Genomic DNA, 18,023 nt, shown 5'->3' on the forward strand with positions numbered 1-18,023 from the left:
TTAAATAAATCATACAAGATTTTAGCTAATAATTATGAGAGACCATATAATTTCATGAAAGTATTAAATATGGATCAGTTTTCACTGTGGTTGGCAACCAACCACAAAGTGCCAATCATGATTACAGAATATTTTTACATAAAACTGTGAACAAAATCATTATCTATTCTTCTCTTTTGTATTACCACAGTAAGTAGCTGGAAAATAAATCATTACCTATTCTCTGCTTTTGACTTACTTTAGACAACAGCTGTGGCAATAACACACTAAGTGTTTTGAGGTTTTGGAATGATCTCTAACCAATGATTAGGAAACTGCTCAAGGCCTGCCTTCTACCAATTCCTCCCACAGGTTCATGGGCTGTATGGTATTACGGAAGGTGACTGCTGTGGTCTTTACCTTGTGTTTTCTTCAAAGTTGGGCTGATAAACTAAGTTCAATAGAATCAAAGCCTTGCATTAAATCCCTACCAAGCCCCTTTAGTTCCATACCGATAGACACCCAACCCTATCACAAAATGGCCACTAATCATAATACAGAATTACATCGTGCCCCATTAGGCAGGGTTCCACTCGGAGCGGGATGACTTCCTCCACATTTAAGGTCTCAGTGAGGTTGAGGATAGCATCTCCTGGTCAGTGAGCGCCAGTTCCTCTCTTTCCCTTTACAGATGCTAAGTGGCTCTCACTGCCGGCCCACTTTAGCCGTGCCACGGAAACCAGAGTTCGATTTTCCACAATATGAAAGCAAACAAGCCTACGAAGACTACAATTCCCGTCATGCCTCATGAAGGCACCGCAAACGGGCCCTAGCAGTTAGTCATCCTTCCCACTGCCTCCTTCCACTTCCGGGACTGCAGAGCCTGAGGCCTAGCGGGCGCGCGCACGTACGGATTTGCCAACGAGACAAGGCCCTCGGGCGCGGTGCGCACGGCGACGTGTGGCGCCACGTGACGCGGGGCGCGCCTCGCTCGCGCGCTTGCGCGTGTCCTAGGGGGCCGCTGACGGGTTTGCGCGCTAGTGCAGAGCCGGAGGCGGGGGGCGGGTCGGCCGTGGCTGCGGGGGCCGCGGGGCCCTACGAAGGGGAGGGCGGGGTCGCCTCCGGGACCGCGGCGACAACAGACGGAGCGAGCGCCTCGGCCCGAAGGGAACGATGCTGTGGTTCCAGGGCGCCATTCCGGCCGCCATCGCGTCGGCCAAGAGAAGCGGCGCGGTCTTCGTGGTGTTCGTGGCAGGTGAAGGGGGGGCCTGAGATGTGGCCGGGACACCCCCTCCGTCCTACCTCCAACCCCAGGGGTGCCAGCCTTTCCTCCGTGCACGGAGAGGCGCCGCTTCCCGTCCCTGGCTTCTCAGCGCTTCCCCCTCCCTCACACCGGGCCCGGCCCCACCACCCGAATATCCCGGCACTCGGGCCGTGGGCGCCGTCTGGGCCTCGCCCCCAAAGCGCGCTGAGCCCGGCCGACGCCTCTCTGCGAGGGCGAGGGGCCGCGTCGAGCAGGCCCTGGCCGCCCCGCCCCGCCGAGCCTCTCCCCCGCTCCTGAGGAGTGGGCGCAGACAGACCCCCACAGCCCTGCCCGGGCGCCCCCGGTACAGCCTGTCTGTCCCCGACGACCCCCTTCGGGATGCCTTAACGCCAGTGTGGTTGCTGGTGTTTGGATGGGCATGTAGACAGGCCATTAGACAGGCAGTTGGGTTCGTAATTACTTGTGGCCAGTCAGGAAGAAAGCTGTGTCATCGGTAAGCAACAAAGAGAAACCATCTGAGGTTCACGGTTACTAGGCGTTCCTGTGTTCCTGAAACGCAAACTTTTAAGCTTTATAGAAGTTTTTTTTTTTTTTTTTTTTTTAATGATAGCTGGTTGGGGAGTCTAATGTGGAATAATAGCTTTGTTGCAAGTTGATTTTTTCTTTCCTTTTTTTTTTTTTTTACCATTTGTGTAGAAGAAGTAGACGTTCAATCTTTGGTTCTTTTCGTTGTCTTACTAAGCTAATACCTACAGTTTCGAGAACGTGTACTAACTCATTTACCCTGTGTTGCTCTGAGTTATTTTGCTCCGTATTTTATTATACCCCTACTTGATTATGAAATCTAGATTTACAGTAAACCCACGCCTCTGTGGTTTACCTGATTCTCATTACATGAACCAAACCAGTGTTTGTGACTGCTGTTAATTTGAGGTGTATTCAACTATTTGTGTTTAATAACGGTTTACTCATTATTAACTTACGACTCTTGGAAGACAAGATAATAGCTATGTGACTTTATGCACTGCAGTGAAGAACAAGTCACTGAAATATGAGTTTAACATTAAATTTGAAATTTATAATTAAGTTATGCTGAATTTTTGGCCCAATGATGTTAATTAGAAGAGCCTGATTAGATTCTCTTATGCTATTTTAGAGATATATTTCATGTAAATAAATAAATGCTGTAATCCTGTAAGGAAAAAAAGTGAAGTGAAAAGAAAAGGAAAACTAAATGATCCTTACTATGCTTATGAAGAGTTGCAATAATAGTTTTATGACATTTTACGTTGTTTTTTCATGTACAATCTCAGTTGATCCTTGAGGTAGGTAGAATAGGTTTTATTATTCCCATTTTATAGATGAGGAAGCTTAACGTTCATAGTGGTTAAGTGACATGCACCAGGGTCACAAAAAAGATTTACATCTTGACGATTTTTTTTAGCAACTTGGAAAAAAGTGTCATTTCTGTTTTTTAAGAAAAAACTGCACAATTGTAGACTTTATGTAGTTATTGAAATTGGTGTGGAAATCAGGAAATCTGTGATTATGGTGGTCAGGTTTTTAAACAAAAAACACATTTGATGGTGTCCAAATGTTCCTGGAAGGCACTCTTTGGCTAACCAGTTAATTTGAAAGAAGAAATGCTAGATTTATTTATTTATTTATTTTTTGTGAGGAAGATCAGCCCTGAGCTAACATCTGCCAATCCTCCTCTTTTTGCTGAGGAAGACTGGCCCTGGGCTAACATCTGTGCCCATCTTCCTCCACTTTATATGGGACGCCACAGCATGGCTTGACAAGCAGTGCGTGGGTGCGCACCTGGGATCCGAACCGCGCCCAGGATCTGAGCCGCTGGACCCTGGGCTGCCACAGCGGAGTGCGCGCACGCAACCGCTTGCACCACCGCTTGGCCGACCCCAAGAAATGCTCGATTTAATTAACAAACATTAGGAAACCCATTTGGAGACAGTGCTAATTATTACAATAGTAAAATGAAGTTACAGGTCTTTGGGGCTTTGTGTGGATACATGCATTCTTTGATTAACTTTTTACTGATGAGCATGTATTATATGCTTTTAGAATATCAATGACTTTGTTGCAGGAAGACCGTTAGCAGTCTGTCAAAGGAGTCTGTCCCTTGACCTGTTCATGATACTGTTGGCTTTTCTAGAGCTTTAGGAAGTTAATCTCCAAGACTAGGTATGATTAGTGTCACTCCAGGAATATGCAGCCAATGGAGTTATGAAAGCGCAGCACTTATAGGTTGCCTACACTGTTCATAACTTTTAAGAATACAGCTAGATCTCATGATTTTCGTAGATCTGAGACTTCAACAGTAATATACCAATTTAGTGGAAAATTTAAAAGATATCTGTATAGCAGGAAGGAGTGGTCTTAAGGGTATACTTTGGTTCTTATAACCACTCAAGTGGGAAACATTTTAGGCAAGTTGTTTATATTTAGTGAAATTTTCATGAATGAATTAAAGAATATCCTAGAATTGATGTTAGGAGACTGGAGAGATTACTATTAGTTCAGCCAACAAATTAACAAGAATTTTCAAAGTATTATAGCTATGTAAATTGAAAGAAATAAAACTGAAAAAGATTTTGATTCTGTTCTTGGGAAGGTAGAATAATCTGACAAGAATCTTGAAGCGAACTTGTCAGTTCACTGATCAGTGTTGCTAATGGGCTAAAATTTCCTTAACAGACACTATTTACTACCGTTTTTGGTTAAAATAGACCACAAAAGCCTCTAGATTTTTTTTGTGTGTGTGAGGAAGATCAGCCCTGAGCTAACATCCATGCTAATCCTCCTCTCTTTTTGCTGAGGAAGACCAGCTCTGAGCTAACATCTATTGCCAGTCCTCCTTTTTTTTCCCCAAAGCCCAAGTAAATAGTGGTACGTCATAGTTGCACATCCTTCTCGTTGCTGTATGTGGGTCACAGCCTCAGGATGGCTGAAGAAGTGGTGTGTTGGTGCGTGCCCGGGATCTGAACCTGGGCTACCAGTTCCGGAGCGCGCGCATTTAACCGCTAAGCCACGAGGTGGCCTGGGTTCTAGATTTTGATCAGTTGAGGTTTTCTAGGCTGTGCTAGGGTCTGCGACTCTTTGCTTCTGAGTTTGTACTGTTCTCTTTAATGCTATTACTTTGGATACTGCTGATACTACCAAAGATATAATGTTTTCTCCTAAAACTCTCAGGCCCACCTAACTCCATAGGATAGTTCATAATTTGATTAAAAATAAGAAACTAAAGATACTGAAGTTGGCAATTAATAATTCCACTCAGTAGTGTTAAGATAAATCTTCTCACACTGAGTTAAGTAATTCCATTCAGCCTTGCACCTCTGTTAGTCAAGCAGCTGCTGCTGCCACTAGGCTAAGTCATGGACAGACATTGCTAATGGGGATGTGACATTTGGGACTCTAATCCCACGGTACAACGTAGGTGAGGGAGTGAAAAGCATCAGCCTTAGAAGTAGCAGATCCATACTTCCAGCTACCTGCTTGACATCATCCCCGCTTGGATGCCTCAGGATTCTCAAGCCTAAAAGTATATTTACCGCCTGAACCTGTTTTTCTCCCCTAGGGTTCTGCGTCTCAGTAAATGGTACCACCTTACACCCGGTTGGATAAACCCTAAGTGTGGGTGTCATTTTTGACTCAACTCTTCAGTCTCATCTTCTCTTGTACCCCCTGTTGTTCATGACACTCCCAATCACACAGGCCTTTGCCTACACATAAATTCCTTCTGCTTAGTGGACTTTTCTGGCTCTTGGCATGGCTCAGCTCTTTCATCCTTTGTCTTACCTTAAATGTCACCTCAGAGAGGGCTTCCCTGACCAATCTAAAGAGGTCTCGTTATTTTCTCTCATAGCTCTGTTCTTTTTTTTACAGCATTTATTACTGTAATTATTTACAGTTGTTTACTAAATGAGTACATTTTTTGTACCATTAGATTTTAAGTTCCACTCAGGGCAGACAGTGTCTCATTTGTTTTCTATTTACAGTCAGCTCTCCGTATCCATAGATGCAAAACTCGTGGATGTGGCAGGGGGTAGGCAACGGATGGGACTAGATGGAACTGTATTCATTGTACTACATCATTTTATATAAGCGACTTGAGCATTTACGGATTTTGGTATCTGTAGGGGTTCCTGGAACCAATCCCCCTGTGGATTTTGAGGGACGACTGTAGTTTATAGCCCAGTGCCTATCAAAAGTAAATATGGAGGGCCGGCCCGGTGGCGCATGTGGTTAGGTACACGCGCTCTGCTGAGGTGGCCCGGGGTTCGCCGGTTTGGATCCTGGGCGCACGCCGACACACCGCTTGTTAAGCCATGCTGTGGCGGCGTCCCATATAGAGTGGAGGAAGATGGGCATGGATGTTAGCCCAGGGCCAGTCTTCCTCAGCAAAAAGAGGAGGATTCGCAGATGTTAGTTCAGGGCCGATCTTCCTCAAAAAAAAAAAAAAAGTAAATATGGAATAAAATAGTGAACATGTGAAAGAAAGAAGGAATAAAATGGATCCCTCATGCCTCACAGCCTTCTCTAAGAGGTGTTTGTAGTAAGAATGTTCCCATATAGTTGTTTTCTCGGTTGATAATCTGGTCATTTATTTGGAATTTTACATCTCTCCTCACCCCATACTGTCTGAAGACATGCTCAGAATGATCTCACTGCAAAGGATAGTTTTCCCCATCTGCTTCTTCAACATCTAGGAGTCTGCTAATGAGCATTATTTTTGCTCTTGGTCTGTGGATACATTCTAGTCCCGTTTACTTCTATGTGGCCAGATTTCTCAAGCCCCTATTCCTGGTATTCCTGGGTCTCATCTCACAGAAAATATACTCGAATGTGCAGCATTAGTCAAGTACTGTAGGCATGTCAAGATACTTACTATACCAGAAATTTAGCTATTCATTCTACAAAATGCTTACTGAGAGCCTGCTATATGCCAGGTACCTACTGTGTGCCACGTTCTGTTGTAGGCATTTGAGTTATATTAATAAATAAAAAGGAAAACAACCCTTGCCCTCATGAAGCCTGCATTCTAGTGGAGGGAGACTAACAGTAAACGGTAAACATAATGAGTAAAACACATAGTCTATTAGAAGGCGATAAGTATTACAGAAAAACAAAAGAGCAGGGAAATAAGGGAGCCTTGGGAATATCTGAAGGGTGTAATTTTAAAGTGGTGATTAGGGAAGGCTTTATTGAGAAGATAATATTTGAGTAAAGACTTAAGGGAGTTGAGAGTTAACCATGTAGATATCTGAGGGAAGAACATTCCAGGCAGAGGAAACAACTAGTACATAGACCTTAAAGCGAGAGTGTCTTTCGTATTTGAGCAATGGAAAGGAAAGGAATAGCAAGAAAGTAAGAGGAAATAAGGTCAGAGGTAACTGAAGACCTGAGGCCATTTGTAAGGACTTTGGCTTTTACTTTGAGGGAAATTGGGAGCCATTGTAGGATTTTGAGGATTTTGAGGATTTTGAGTAGGATGTGATTTGACTTTTTAAAGAAAGTTGCTGTGTTAAGAATGGGCTGAGCAGGGAGACCAGTTAGGTGCCTATTGTAATTATCTAGGTGAGATGTGGTAGCTTAAATCAGGGTGGTAGCAGTGAAAGTGGTAAGAAATAGTTAAATTCTGGATATATTTTGGAGTTAGAGTCAGCTGAAGTCAAGGATAACTAAAGTTTTTGGCCTGGGAACTGAAAGGATGGAGTTCCCATGAACAGATAACTGAGATGGGAAAGTGAAGGGAGGATTAAATTGGGGAAGGGCTGCGCACATAGCAAGAAAGCACCTTACAAAAGAGTAGGTATAGAATTATCTCATTTTTGTATAATGAAAAATGTGACTTGAAAACTTTTTTATCCAGAAATTGGCAAAGGTTGCTCACCTTTGAGAAAGCACTTAGGGGCTGGCCCCGTGGCGTAGTGCTTAAGTGTGCGTGCTCCGCTGCTGGCGGCCCAGGTTCAGATCCGGAGCGTGCACTGACGCACTGCTTGTCAAGCCATGCTGTGGTGGTGTGCCAGATAAAGTAGAGGAAGATGGGCACGGATGTTAGCCCAGGACCAGTCTTCCGCAGCAAAAAAAAAAAAAAAAAAAAAGAGGAGGATTGTCATGGATGTTAGCTCAGGGCTGATCTTCCTCACAAAAAAAACAAAAGCATTGAGAAAGCACTTAGCTCTGCTAACCTCAGAAATGTTTTTCAATGACTTAATCGGGTGTTTCCCTCTGCCCACCAATAAATGGTTATGCCAAAGTCTAGATGTTACAGGTCTAAAATGGAAACATCTCTTGATAGGTATCACTTTTAAAATAATTTGTCATTGAGGTATGACATACAGTCTGTTAAGTGAAATATATGAAGTGAACAGCTCAGTGAATTTTTGTATATGAGTACACCTGTGTAACTGTCACCCAGAAAAGATATAAACATTTCTAGCATCCCAGAAGGCTCCTTCATGCTGTTTCCCAGTCAGTAGCACTTCCACCAAGGTAGCCACTACGCTGAATTCTATCACCATAGATTAGTTTTGGATCAGCATAACTTTTATAATTAGCCTACCTATAATAAAAGGCAAGTCAAAACTGCAAACAGAATTGCACCTGCCAGTCTCTATCTTGGCGGAATTCGTGTGGAGGTCATTGAACTCAACAGAAGGGTGCTACATAAAGGAAGAGTACTGTACATTTATTTTCTAAAACTATATGTACAAAAGCCAAAATAGTCACTGTATGTTTCTACCCATGACTTCTAATTATTGTGATTCTGTTTGCATCATAATTTGGATGTCTTTTGGAAAATACTTTATATAATCTAAATGGCAGTATTTTGTTTTTCATTGCTTTTTATTATGTTAGTGCATATAGTCACACTTTTCATTTTATGGAGAAATTCAGTTTTCAAATTTGGTAGAAAATAGTATTTGTGGGATTATATTTTGTTTGAAGTTCCAGATTTTCAGGGGAAAGAATTAGCAGATACTGGCCTTATAAGAATCTTTGAAATGTTTTATAGGTGATGATGAGCAGTCAACACAGATGGCTGCAAGTTGGGAAGATGAGAAAGTGACAGAAGCATCTTCAAACAGTTTTGTTGCTATTAAAATTGATACCAAAAGGTTTGCTTATGTTTTAATCTTTCATTTTTTAAAAATATTATAACCATAGTCTTTGGTTGTGATTTATGGTGATACTCTTAGGCTATAAGAATGTTGATTTTTGTCTAAGGCATATTGGGGACTTAAATTTTGATTACCATTTTCCAAATTGATCATTATATCTTGCTGAAAAGATATAATGCCAAAGATATAATGCCACTCTGCCAAGCAGCTATGTGACATGCGCTAGGAATGCAAAAGAACTATGACCCTCAGCTTCTAAGAACCTAGAAGTAACTGTAAATCATATATTGAATATCTCTGAAAGATTGACCACTGTTTTGGATTCTTTTTTTTTGGAAAGGAGCCATTTAATTGACTGGGAGTAAGGACACTTATAAGTCCCTCATAGTACCTGATATCCACAAGTATGTTTTATTTGTTAATGCATCTCTCCTCTCCTCTTTTAAAAAATTTTTAATATGGAAAATTTCAAATATATACAAAAGTAACTGAATAATGAACCCCCATGTGCTTTTCAACTACTTTGATAATTATCAGCTCATGGTCAGTCTTGTTTCATCTATACCCCCACCCATTTCCACTCATCACATATAATTTTGAAACAAATCTCAGTCATCATACCACTTCATCTGTAAATAATTTTTTAACATAACTGTAATACTTCACAAACAAATTAATGATAATTCCTAGATATTAAATATCCGCCCAGTGTTCACATTTTCAATTATCAAAGTCGTAGTTTTATTATTTAATTTATTACAGTTTGTTTGGTTCAGGATCCATCAACGTCCACATATTGTGATACGTTGATCTCTCTCTAGGTTCTTTTAGTCTGTAGGCTTCCCCTCTGTATCTCTGTCTTTTTCTTTGTAATTTATTTTTTAAAGAAACAAGGTCATTTATTCTGTAGTTTCCTACAGCATGGGTTTTGTTGATTGCAGCCCTGTTGGAGTCATTTAGTTTGTTCCTCTGTCCTTTATTTTCTGTTGCATTCAAGTTAGATAATTTTCCCCCCTCAAGACTACTTCATAGATGGTGGTATGTCTTCCATTCTTCTGATAGAAGGCACATGGTGCCCTGTTGTTTCTCTTTATGATGTTAGCAGCAGCCATCAATGATCAATGCCTAGAAACATTAATCCATTAGCAATTGCATTGTGGTATTCCTATCCTTTTGATATTAATAATATCAATGAATAATGTTTGAAAATTACTGTCAAGATTAAAATATTCAGAAATTTACCTGTAAGTTTGTAAACTTTTTATTTAAAAATTTTCAATAGTAACAAAACGTAAAGCAAATCATAGTACAGTCTGCCTCAGAACAACAGTTACTGAACTATATGTTTATTGATCTGTAATAGTTTTTTAAAAAACAATCTGTCATTTTAACATATATCATTTATTTGTCCATTGTATTTTAGCATCATTAATGGCAGGAGGAATGTAGAGGTTTATTGGGGATGTAGAAGAAATGAGAATTTCAGAATTCTTGAGATTATATACAGACTAATTTATCTAGCATTTTTAAAAAGAAAAATTTCTATTAGTGGATGCAAGGATACCTGTGTATAGTGATGGCTGATATTTGTTTCATTATGGACTGCTTACTAATAGAACCTCGTGTCTTTTAAATTATGAAAAGTAAATTTTATTTATTATACAATAAGTACCTAACATTCTAGGAACATTTTAGTGTATACTTATTTACGGAGAATAGCCTGCATTGAAAATAAGTTGGTAGGAAATGCATCAGAAGTTGACAGATTATTTCTGAGAAGGTAGGATTCTTGGTAATTTTTTTCTTTATACTTTCCTGTTATATTTTCAGACGTTTTTAAGATAATCATGCTTTGTATTCAGAAAAAATGAGACAAATTTCTGGTTTTTGGAAGCATTACTTTGATTCTTGGAATTGCTCATCTACGCGCATTATAGTATAAAGTCTCTCTCCCATTCCTGTCCCTAACCACCCTGTTCCCTTCTCTGGAGACAACCAAATCAAGAAAATATACTTGTATTTGTTTTCCTCCCCTTTTTTATGAAAATGGTGGCATTTTGGCGTACTTTTTTGTACCTTTTTCCTTTTTATGATTGCGTAATTAATCAGTTTTTATTGGTGGATATTTAGATTGTTTTGAGTCCTTTGTTATTATAAAGTATTGTATTATCACTTGCACAAGTAAGCCATGGGCATTAATATCTTCTTGTTACAAGTTAAGATATTGTGTTCAGCTGTACTTGCTGCTGAGGCAACATGGCAGATACTAACTTGATATTTAGCCGCCAGATCCAGTTACTGCTTTGTGTGGTTGCCAGAGCAAGTGGCTCTTTAATCTGAAAATTATAAAACAAACCAAAAAAGGTCTGTGAAATAAGAATTACATTTTTCTTCTTCTAGCTAATGGCTGTGAAAGGAACTAGTAGTTTCAGAAAAATACTTGTAATTGGTACGGTAAATTTTTATAAAAACCCAGTGTTTGGGAAACACTTGCATTCATCTAGTGATTTTCTGTTTGATTTTGTTTTACAGTGAAGCCTGCCTACAGTTTTCACAAATCTGTATCCTTTCAATGAAAAATTGGTTTTATATATATATATTGCTTGAGGATTTGCCTTTCTTTTGGTTAATTCCTGACATTTACAAATTATTCATTTTTATTTAGGAACTCATGCATTCTTGTTTATGGGAACTTTATATTACTAAGTGTCCTTTGAGATAATAGACTGTAGCAAATAGGGTGATAGGGAGTCTTTTTGTTGGGAATATCTGGAAAGCAACGTGGAGCAGTTTGGGAATGTTAGAAGTAGCTGGCAAAAGCAAGATAGATGTAAGTTATCAGAGAGGGGAATGTAGTGGATGTTCTCCACTCAAATATGCAGTGCAAATAAATCATAAGTCCACATGTAGTGCATATGACATGCACTACAGTCATAATGACATGGTAGTAGAAATTATTTTGTAAACATGTTAGCTAATTATATTGTGAAATTCACAAAGATGATTTGCTTTGTTATCAGTAGTGTTTCATACAATTATTCCCTTGTTTCCCATAAATTGTTAGACTTAATTAAACTGTACAGATCCTGTAGTATGTGTTCCATCCAGTTTCTTTATTGGAGACAGTGGAATTCCCTTGGAAGTAATAGCAGGAAGTGTTTCTGCAGATGAACTCGTTACCAGAATTCACAAAGTGCAGCAGGTGAGAAGGAACAGAATTGTTCTTTGTATAAACATGGGAAACTGATATTCAGGAACTTAACATTGGAATATTTTTGGAGCTGCCCTGTATATTCAGGAACTTGCCATGCCATTAAACTTAAAAGGTAGTAAATACTGTCTTCCTGGACTGGTTTTGAAAATAGCGTTATGAAGTTAAAGGTGTGTATACCTAATACTTAAGTGACTTCTTGTTCTCCCTTCTGTTTTCCTTCCTCACCCGACCACGAAGTGCACATCACTATTACTTTGTTGCAAGAGAGAGTTGATGTCACATTAAGGTCCCCTAACGGTATATTGCTTGACATGTTTTCATTTGCATCCATTTTGGGAGAATGGCTAATATAGCTTGTAATTTTTTCCTTGAATTCTAATTTGAAGGAAAATCAACAGAGTGCTTTAAAAATCTTTTTATGCTCTTGTCACCTTACAGTTGGCTTCCATAGTGTGATTATGTCATGTTTAGGATTATACATTGTAGATTCATTTACTTAGTTTAGTTCTTCTCCCTCCTGTAGAGTATAAATTGACTTCCTCACATTTTGGTCTTATCTGCCATGGTTAATTTAGATTCTTATCTGTCAATTAAATTCCAATGTGTTTTCTCCCTAGATGCACTCATTAAAAGGTGAAACATCAGTGGCAAATGGCAGCCAGTCAGAAAGTTCAGTCTCTACTCCATCCACCTCATTTGAACCTAACAACACTTCTGAAAACTCTCAGTCTGGAAATGTAGAGCTTTGTGAGACACCACCCACTTCTCCTGACACAAAGTCAGATTCTGCAACAGGTAATTTTTAGTGTACTCTTTTGGGTAGTAGAAGTACTCCTTCACTTCATTTTAAAGGCCATGGATTAATATCCTTAAAAATAAGAATATTGTATTTTTTTCCCCTCTCACATCCATTTAACTTAAAATTTAAAGGTTGTCTTAAATACATGTGTTTGTCGTTTAGTGGCAGAAGAGGATAAAGTCAGTGAATATGCCCTTTGGACTTCAAATAGGCAACAATCCAGAACAGTTGCTTTGTAATTTCTGCTACTGTGCTATGGTTCAGGGGCTGTCATTATAACAACACTTAGCAGTTTTATAAATGTCTTCCTAGCCAGGGGATTTTGAAAGATCCAAATGAACTAATGTGTTTGGAATTGTTTTTATAACCTATAAAATATTATACAAATTTAAAAGAATAGTATTTGCATTTTTTAAATTAGAATTAAAAGATAGTTGTAAAATAGAGCTTATAGAAATAAGAAGTGTGACTGCAGAAGGGTTGATAGAAAAGGCAAGAGAGAGATTTTATGCTGTGTATTAGGGATCACATCAAAGTTGTTTGGTGTAATAGAGCTTTGTATTAGGCAATGTAGAGTTAGATAAATCAAGAAGTTAGAGTACTAGTATCTTAAAAGATGATCCTATTCTAGCATCCCAAATAGATAATCCTCAAGCCTCTATTTGAATGCATTTAATGAAAGGAACTCATTACCTTGCTAGGAAGCCTATTCTGTTGTTGAAGCCATAGTTTTTAGAAAAATTCTTCCTTACGTTGAGCTGAAATTTGATGCAGTATAATTTTCCGTTAACGTTAGTGCTACTTACAGAGTTACACATAACAGGTATTGAATATTTGAAGAACAATTATCAGGTCCCCTCTCAGTAGTCTCATTTTGAGGTCTTACATCTGCCGATCACTCAAATTCTGGATGCATGTGAAACTGGGGGACGCTGTTATGAATGTAATCCATTTAGGTATACAGCAGAATAGTTAGTTATCTTTTACATTTATCTGGATAGTTATTTCCAAAATTCTTCAGTACCTTTTGAATATATGTGTTTCCCTCTGGTATCATTTCTTTTCAGCCAGAAAAATTGCCTTTAGCATTTCTTATTGTTCAGGTCTGTTTGCAAAATATTTCTCTTAGCTGTCTTTTATCTGAAAATGTCTTTGTTTTATCTTCATTCTGGAAGGATATTTTTACTGGATATAAAATTTGAGGTTTACAGTTATTTTTTTCAGCATTTTAAAGATGTTCCACTGTCTTCTGGTCTCCCTAGTTTTCTGATGAGAAGTCTCTGATATTAGAAAATTGTTAACCCATGTATGGAATGTGTTGTTTTTCTCAGGCTGCTTTTGGGATTTTTGCTTTCTTTGGTGTTCAGCAATTTGTGATATGCCTAGATGTGTTTTTCTTTGTATGTATCCCGTTTGGGGTTTGCTGAGCTTAAATCTGTAAATGTATGACTTTCACTAAATTTTGGGCCATTATTTCTTCAAATGTTTTTCTGTTCCTTTTTCTCCTATCTTGCTGGAGATAATTACATGTATATTAGGCTTCTTTTTTTTTTTTTTTTTTTTTTGTGAGGAAGATCAGCCCTGAGCTAACATCTATGGCAATCCTGCTCTTTTTGCTGAGGAAGACTGACCCTGGGCTAACATCTGTGTCCATCTTCCTCCACTTTGTATGGGACGCTGCCACAGCATCGCCTGACAAGCGGTGCCTCGGTGCGCCCCCGGGATCCGAACCCGGGCCGCCAGCAGCAGAGCATGCACACTTAACCACTACCCCATGAGGCGGCCCCTAGGCTTCTTGATATTATTCCACAGGTTCACTTCTTTATTTTTTTTTTTTGGAGGAAGATTGGTGCTGAGCTAACATCTGTTGCCAGTCTTGCTCTTTTTCTTTTTTTCCCCAAAGCTCTATTACATAGTTGCATATCCTAGTTGTTTGTCCTTCTGGTTCTTCTATGTGGGACGCCGCTTCAGCATGGTTTGATGAGTGGTGAGTAGGTCCACGCCCAGGATCCGAACTGGCGAACGCTGGGCCGCTGAAGCTGAATGCGTGAACTTAACCACTACACCACCGGGCTGGCCCCAGGTTGACTTCTTTCAGTCTTTTTTTCTCTCTCTTCAGATTGGATAATCTTGTTAGAGAATTCTTTTTTTTTTTAATTTTTATTTATTTATTTTTTCCCCCAAAGCCCCAGTAGATAGTTGTATGTCATAGCTGCACATCCTTCTAGTTGCTGTATGTGGGACACGGCCTCAGCATGGCCGGAGAAGCGGTGTGTCGGTGCACGCCCGGGATCTGAACCTGGGCTGCCAGCAGCGGAGCGCGTGCACTTAACCGCTAACTCATGGGGCCGGCCCTGGATAATCTTGTTGATCTGTAAATTCACTGACTGTCTCTATCTTTATCTCTATTCAAGCTCATCTAGTGAATTTTTATTTAGATAAAATTAGGTAATACATTTTTTTTTCTTAACTGTTAATAGACTTTTTTTTAGAGTAGTTTTAGGTTCATGGCAAAATTAAGAAGGTACAGATTTCCTATATACCGCTGCCCCCGCACATGTATAGTCTCCTCTATTATTAGTATCCTCCACTAGAGTGGTACGTTTTTTACAACTAGTGAACCTACACTGACACATCATAATCAGGCAAAGTCTGTAGTTTACATGACAGTTCACTCTTGGTGTTGTACATTCTGTAAGTTTGGACAAATGCATAATGACATGTCTCCATCATTACAGTGTCATACTGAGTATTTTCACTGCCCTAGAAGTCCTGTGTGCTCCACCTGTTCATCCCCACTGATATTTTTACTGTCTCTATAGTTTTTCCTTTTCTAGAATGTCATATAATTGGAATCATATAGTCTGTAGCCTTTTCACATTGGCTTCTTTCACTTAGTAATATACAGTTAAGGTTCCTCCATGTCTTTTCATGGCTTGATAGTTCATTTCTTTTTATTTTTTATTTATTTATTTTTTTGTGAGGAAGATCAGCCCTGAGCTAACATCCATGCCAATCTTCCTCTACTTTATGTGGGATGCCGCCACAGCATGGCCTGACAAGCGGTGTGTTGGTGTGTGCCCGGGATCTGAACCTGGGCCGCCAGCAGTGGAGCATGAGCACTTAACCGCTACGCCATGGGGCCAGCCCCTCATTTCTTTTTAGTGCTGAATAATATTCCATTGTTTAGGTGTACCACAGTTTATTAATCCATTCACCTACTAAAGGGCATCGTGGTTGCTTCCAAGTTTTAGCAGTTATGAATAAAGCTGCTGTAAACATCCATGGGCAGGTTCCTGTGTGGACATGTTTTCAGTTCCTTTGGGTAAATACCAAGGAGTGTGATTGCTGGATCATATGGTAAGAGTATGTTTAGTTTTATGAGAAACCACCAAACTGTCTTCCAAAGTGGCTGCACCATTTTGCAGGTAATACATTTTCTGGTCCTGGAGTTTCTATTTCTTCTTCTTCCTTTCTCCTTTTTTTTTTTTTTTTGTGTGTGTGTGTGTGTGTGAGGATGATCAGCCCTGAGCTAACATCCGTGCCGATCCTCTTCTTTTTGCTGAGGAAGACTGGCCCTGGGCTAACATCCGTGCCCATCTTCCTGTACTTTATATGGGATGCCGCCACAGCATGGCCTGACAGGCGGTGCCTCGGTGCGCGCCCAGGATCCGAGCCCGGGCTGCCAGCAGTGGAGCGCGTGCTCTTAACCACTATGCCACGGGGCCAGCCCCTTCCTTTCTCCTTTTCCTCTGCCACCTTCTATTTATTTTGAAATAGTTTGACTCACAAGAAATGAAAAAAATTTTATGGAATTCCTGAGTACCCTTCATCGACATTTTATTCCTTTAATATTATCTTTTAATTCATTTCAAGCAGATTTTTCATTACTTTATTGAGTTATAATGACATTTTATTCCTTTAATATTATCTTTTAATTCATTTCAAGCAGACTTTTCGTTACTTTATTGAGTTATAATGGTTGCTTTAGAGTCCTTGGCTGATAATGCCAGTACCTAGCTCATCTCAGGGTTGACCTTTGCTGATTGTCTTTTCCCTTGAGACTGGGTCACATTTTCCTGTTGGATCATCGGTAAGAAATTTTGGATTGTGTCTTGTACATTGTTGTAGATACTCTGGATTCTGTTGGATTCCTGCAAAGATCGTTTATGTTTTAGTTGGTAATTAACTTGGTTAGATTCAGACTGTAAACTGTGTCTTACCTGAGGTGAGTACCAGCTCTAATCTCAGTTTTTGGTGGCTTTTTTTTTAAACTTCATTTTGGAAAATTTTAAACATATACAGAAGTAGAGAAAATAGTATAAGAAATCCCATGAACCCATTGCCTATCTTCAACTATTATTAACTCATGGCCCCTGTCGTTTCATCTGTGCCCCCTACTCTTCTTCTCCTGCCGCTTATTATTTAGAATAAATCTTAGGCTTTGTATCATTTCATCTTTGAAAATGTTAGTATCTAAAAGATAAGAACTGAGCCAGCCTTCATAGTCTAGTGGTTGAAGTTCAGCGCTCCCGCTTTGACGGCCTGGGTTCTTTTCCTAGTCACGAAACTATACCACCTGTCAGTTGCCATGCTGTGGTGGCGGCTCACATAGTGGAACTAGAAGGACTTAGAACTAGGATATACAACTGTGCGCTGGGGCTTTGGGGAGAAAAAAATAAATAAAGGTTAAAAGATAAGAACTTTAAAAAATAATCACAATACTATTATTCCTGTGGAACCTAGAAAGTTTAACAGTAATTCCTTTTTATCCTCAATTATCTAGGCAGTATTTACACTAAATTTTTCAGTTTGTTTGAATTGGAATTCAATATATTGTTACGGGTTGATGAGTCTTTTATTTTTCATTTAATATATAGATACCCACTCTCACTGGTGGTCTTTCCTGTAGTTTCCCACAGTGGATTTTGCTTCATTCTCATGGTATTGTGTAAATATTCCTCTAAATTGGTAGTTAAAGCTACAAGTTTAATCAGATTCAGGTTCATTCTTTATTCTTTTTTGACAAGACTACTTTGTAGGTGATGCTGTGTATTTTCATCAGGAGATAGGTTATGCTTGATAATCCAGTTGTCTTTTTAAATCTGAAGACAGGGGTCGGCCCCAAGGTGTAGCGGTTAAGTGCGTGCACGCTCTGCTGCTGGCGGCCCGGGTTTGGATCCCGGGCGCACACTGACGCACCGCTCATCAGGCCATGCTGTGGTGGCATCTCATGTAAAGTGGAGGAAGATGGGCACGAATGTTAGCTCAGGGCCAGTCTTCCTCAGCAAAAAGAGGAGGATCGGCATGGATGTTAGCTCAGGACTGATCTTCCTCTCTCACACACACACACACTAAATAAATAAATATTAAAAAAAAAAAAAAATCTCAAGACAGAACTTCCCCTAATAAATTTTCATTATGTTTGGATTTTTATCAGTTGTTTTAGCTTGTAGAGTTTTTTTTTCAATCCAGAACTTTTCATTCAGTAATTAGTGGTTAAATATGACTGCTAATAAGCTATTTCACCCATAAAGTTATACATGTGTATTCTGCATTTTCAAGTCATTCATAAAATGGTGAAGGCAGAGAACTGTGTGACATACCATTGGAAATCTTCCT

General features: G+C 39.6%; 1 protein-coding gene across 2 annotated transcripts in view; it reads left to right on the forward strand.

The window, feature by feature from the left end:
* The first annotated feature begins 1,110 nt into the window (after nucleotides 1–1,110).
* Nucleotides 1,111–18,023, forward strand: part of UBXN4 (UBX domain protein 4) — a 33,325-nt gene continuing 16,412 nt past the window's right edge. The window contains exons 1-5 of one of the 2 annotated variants that reach the window (XM_058548884.1): nucleotides 1,111–1,234; nucleotides 8,283–8,385; nucleotides 10,921–10,949; nucleotides 11,472–11,590; nucleotides 12,220–12,397. In XM_058548884.1, coding sequence (XP_058404867.1) covers nucleotides 1,153–1,234; nucleotides 8,283–8,385; nucleotides 10,921–10,949; nucleotides 11,472–11,590; nucleotides 12,220–12,397 — 511 coding nt within the window. In that variant the 5' untranslated portion in view covers nucleotides 1,111–1,152. Of the gene's footprint in view, nucleotides 1,235–1,258; nucleotides 1,737–8,282; nucleotides 8,386–10,920; nucleotides 10,950–11,471; nucleotides 11,591–12,219; nucleotides 12,398–18,023 lie in introns of those variants that run through there. The other variant, XM_058548885.1, reaches the window with a different exon arrangement.

The sequence above is a fragment of the Diceros bicornis genome, chromosome 10 (assembly GCF_020826845.1).
Source record: "Diceros bicornis minor isolate mBicDic1 chromosome 10, mDicBic1.mat.cur, whole genome shotgun sequence".
Taxonomy (NCBI): domain Eukaryota; kingdom Metazoa; phylum Chordata; class Mammalia; order Perissodactyla; family Rhinocerotidae; genus Diceros; species Diceros bicornis.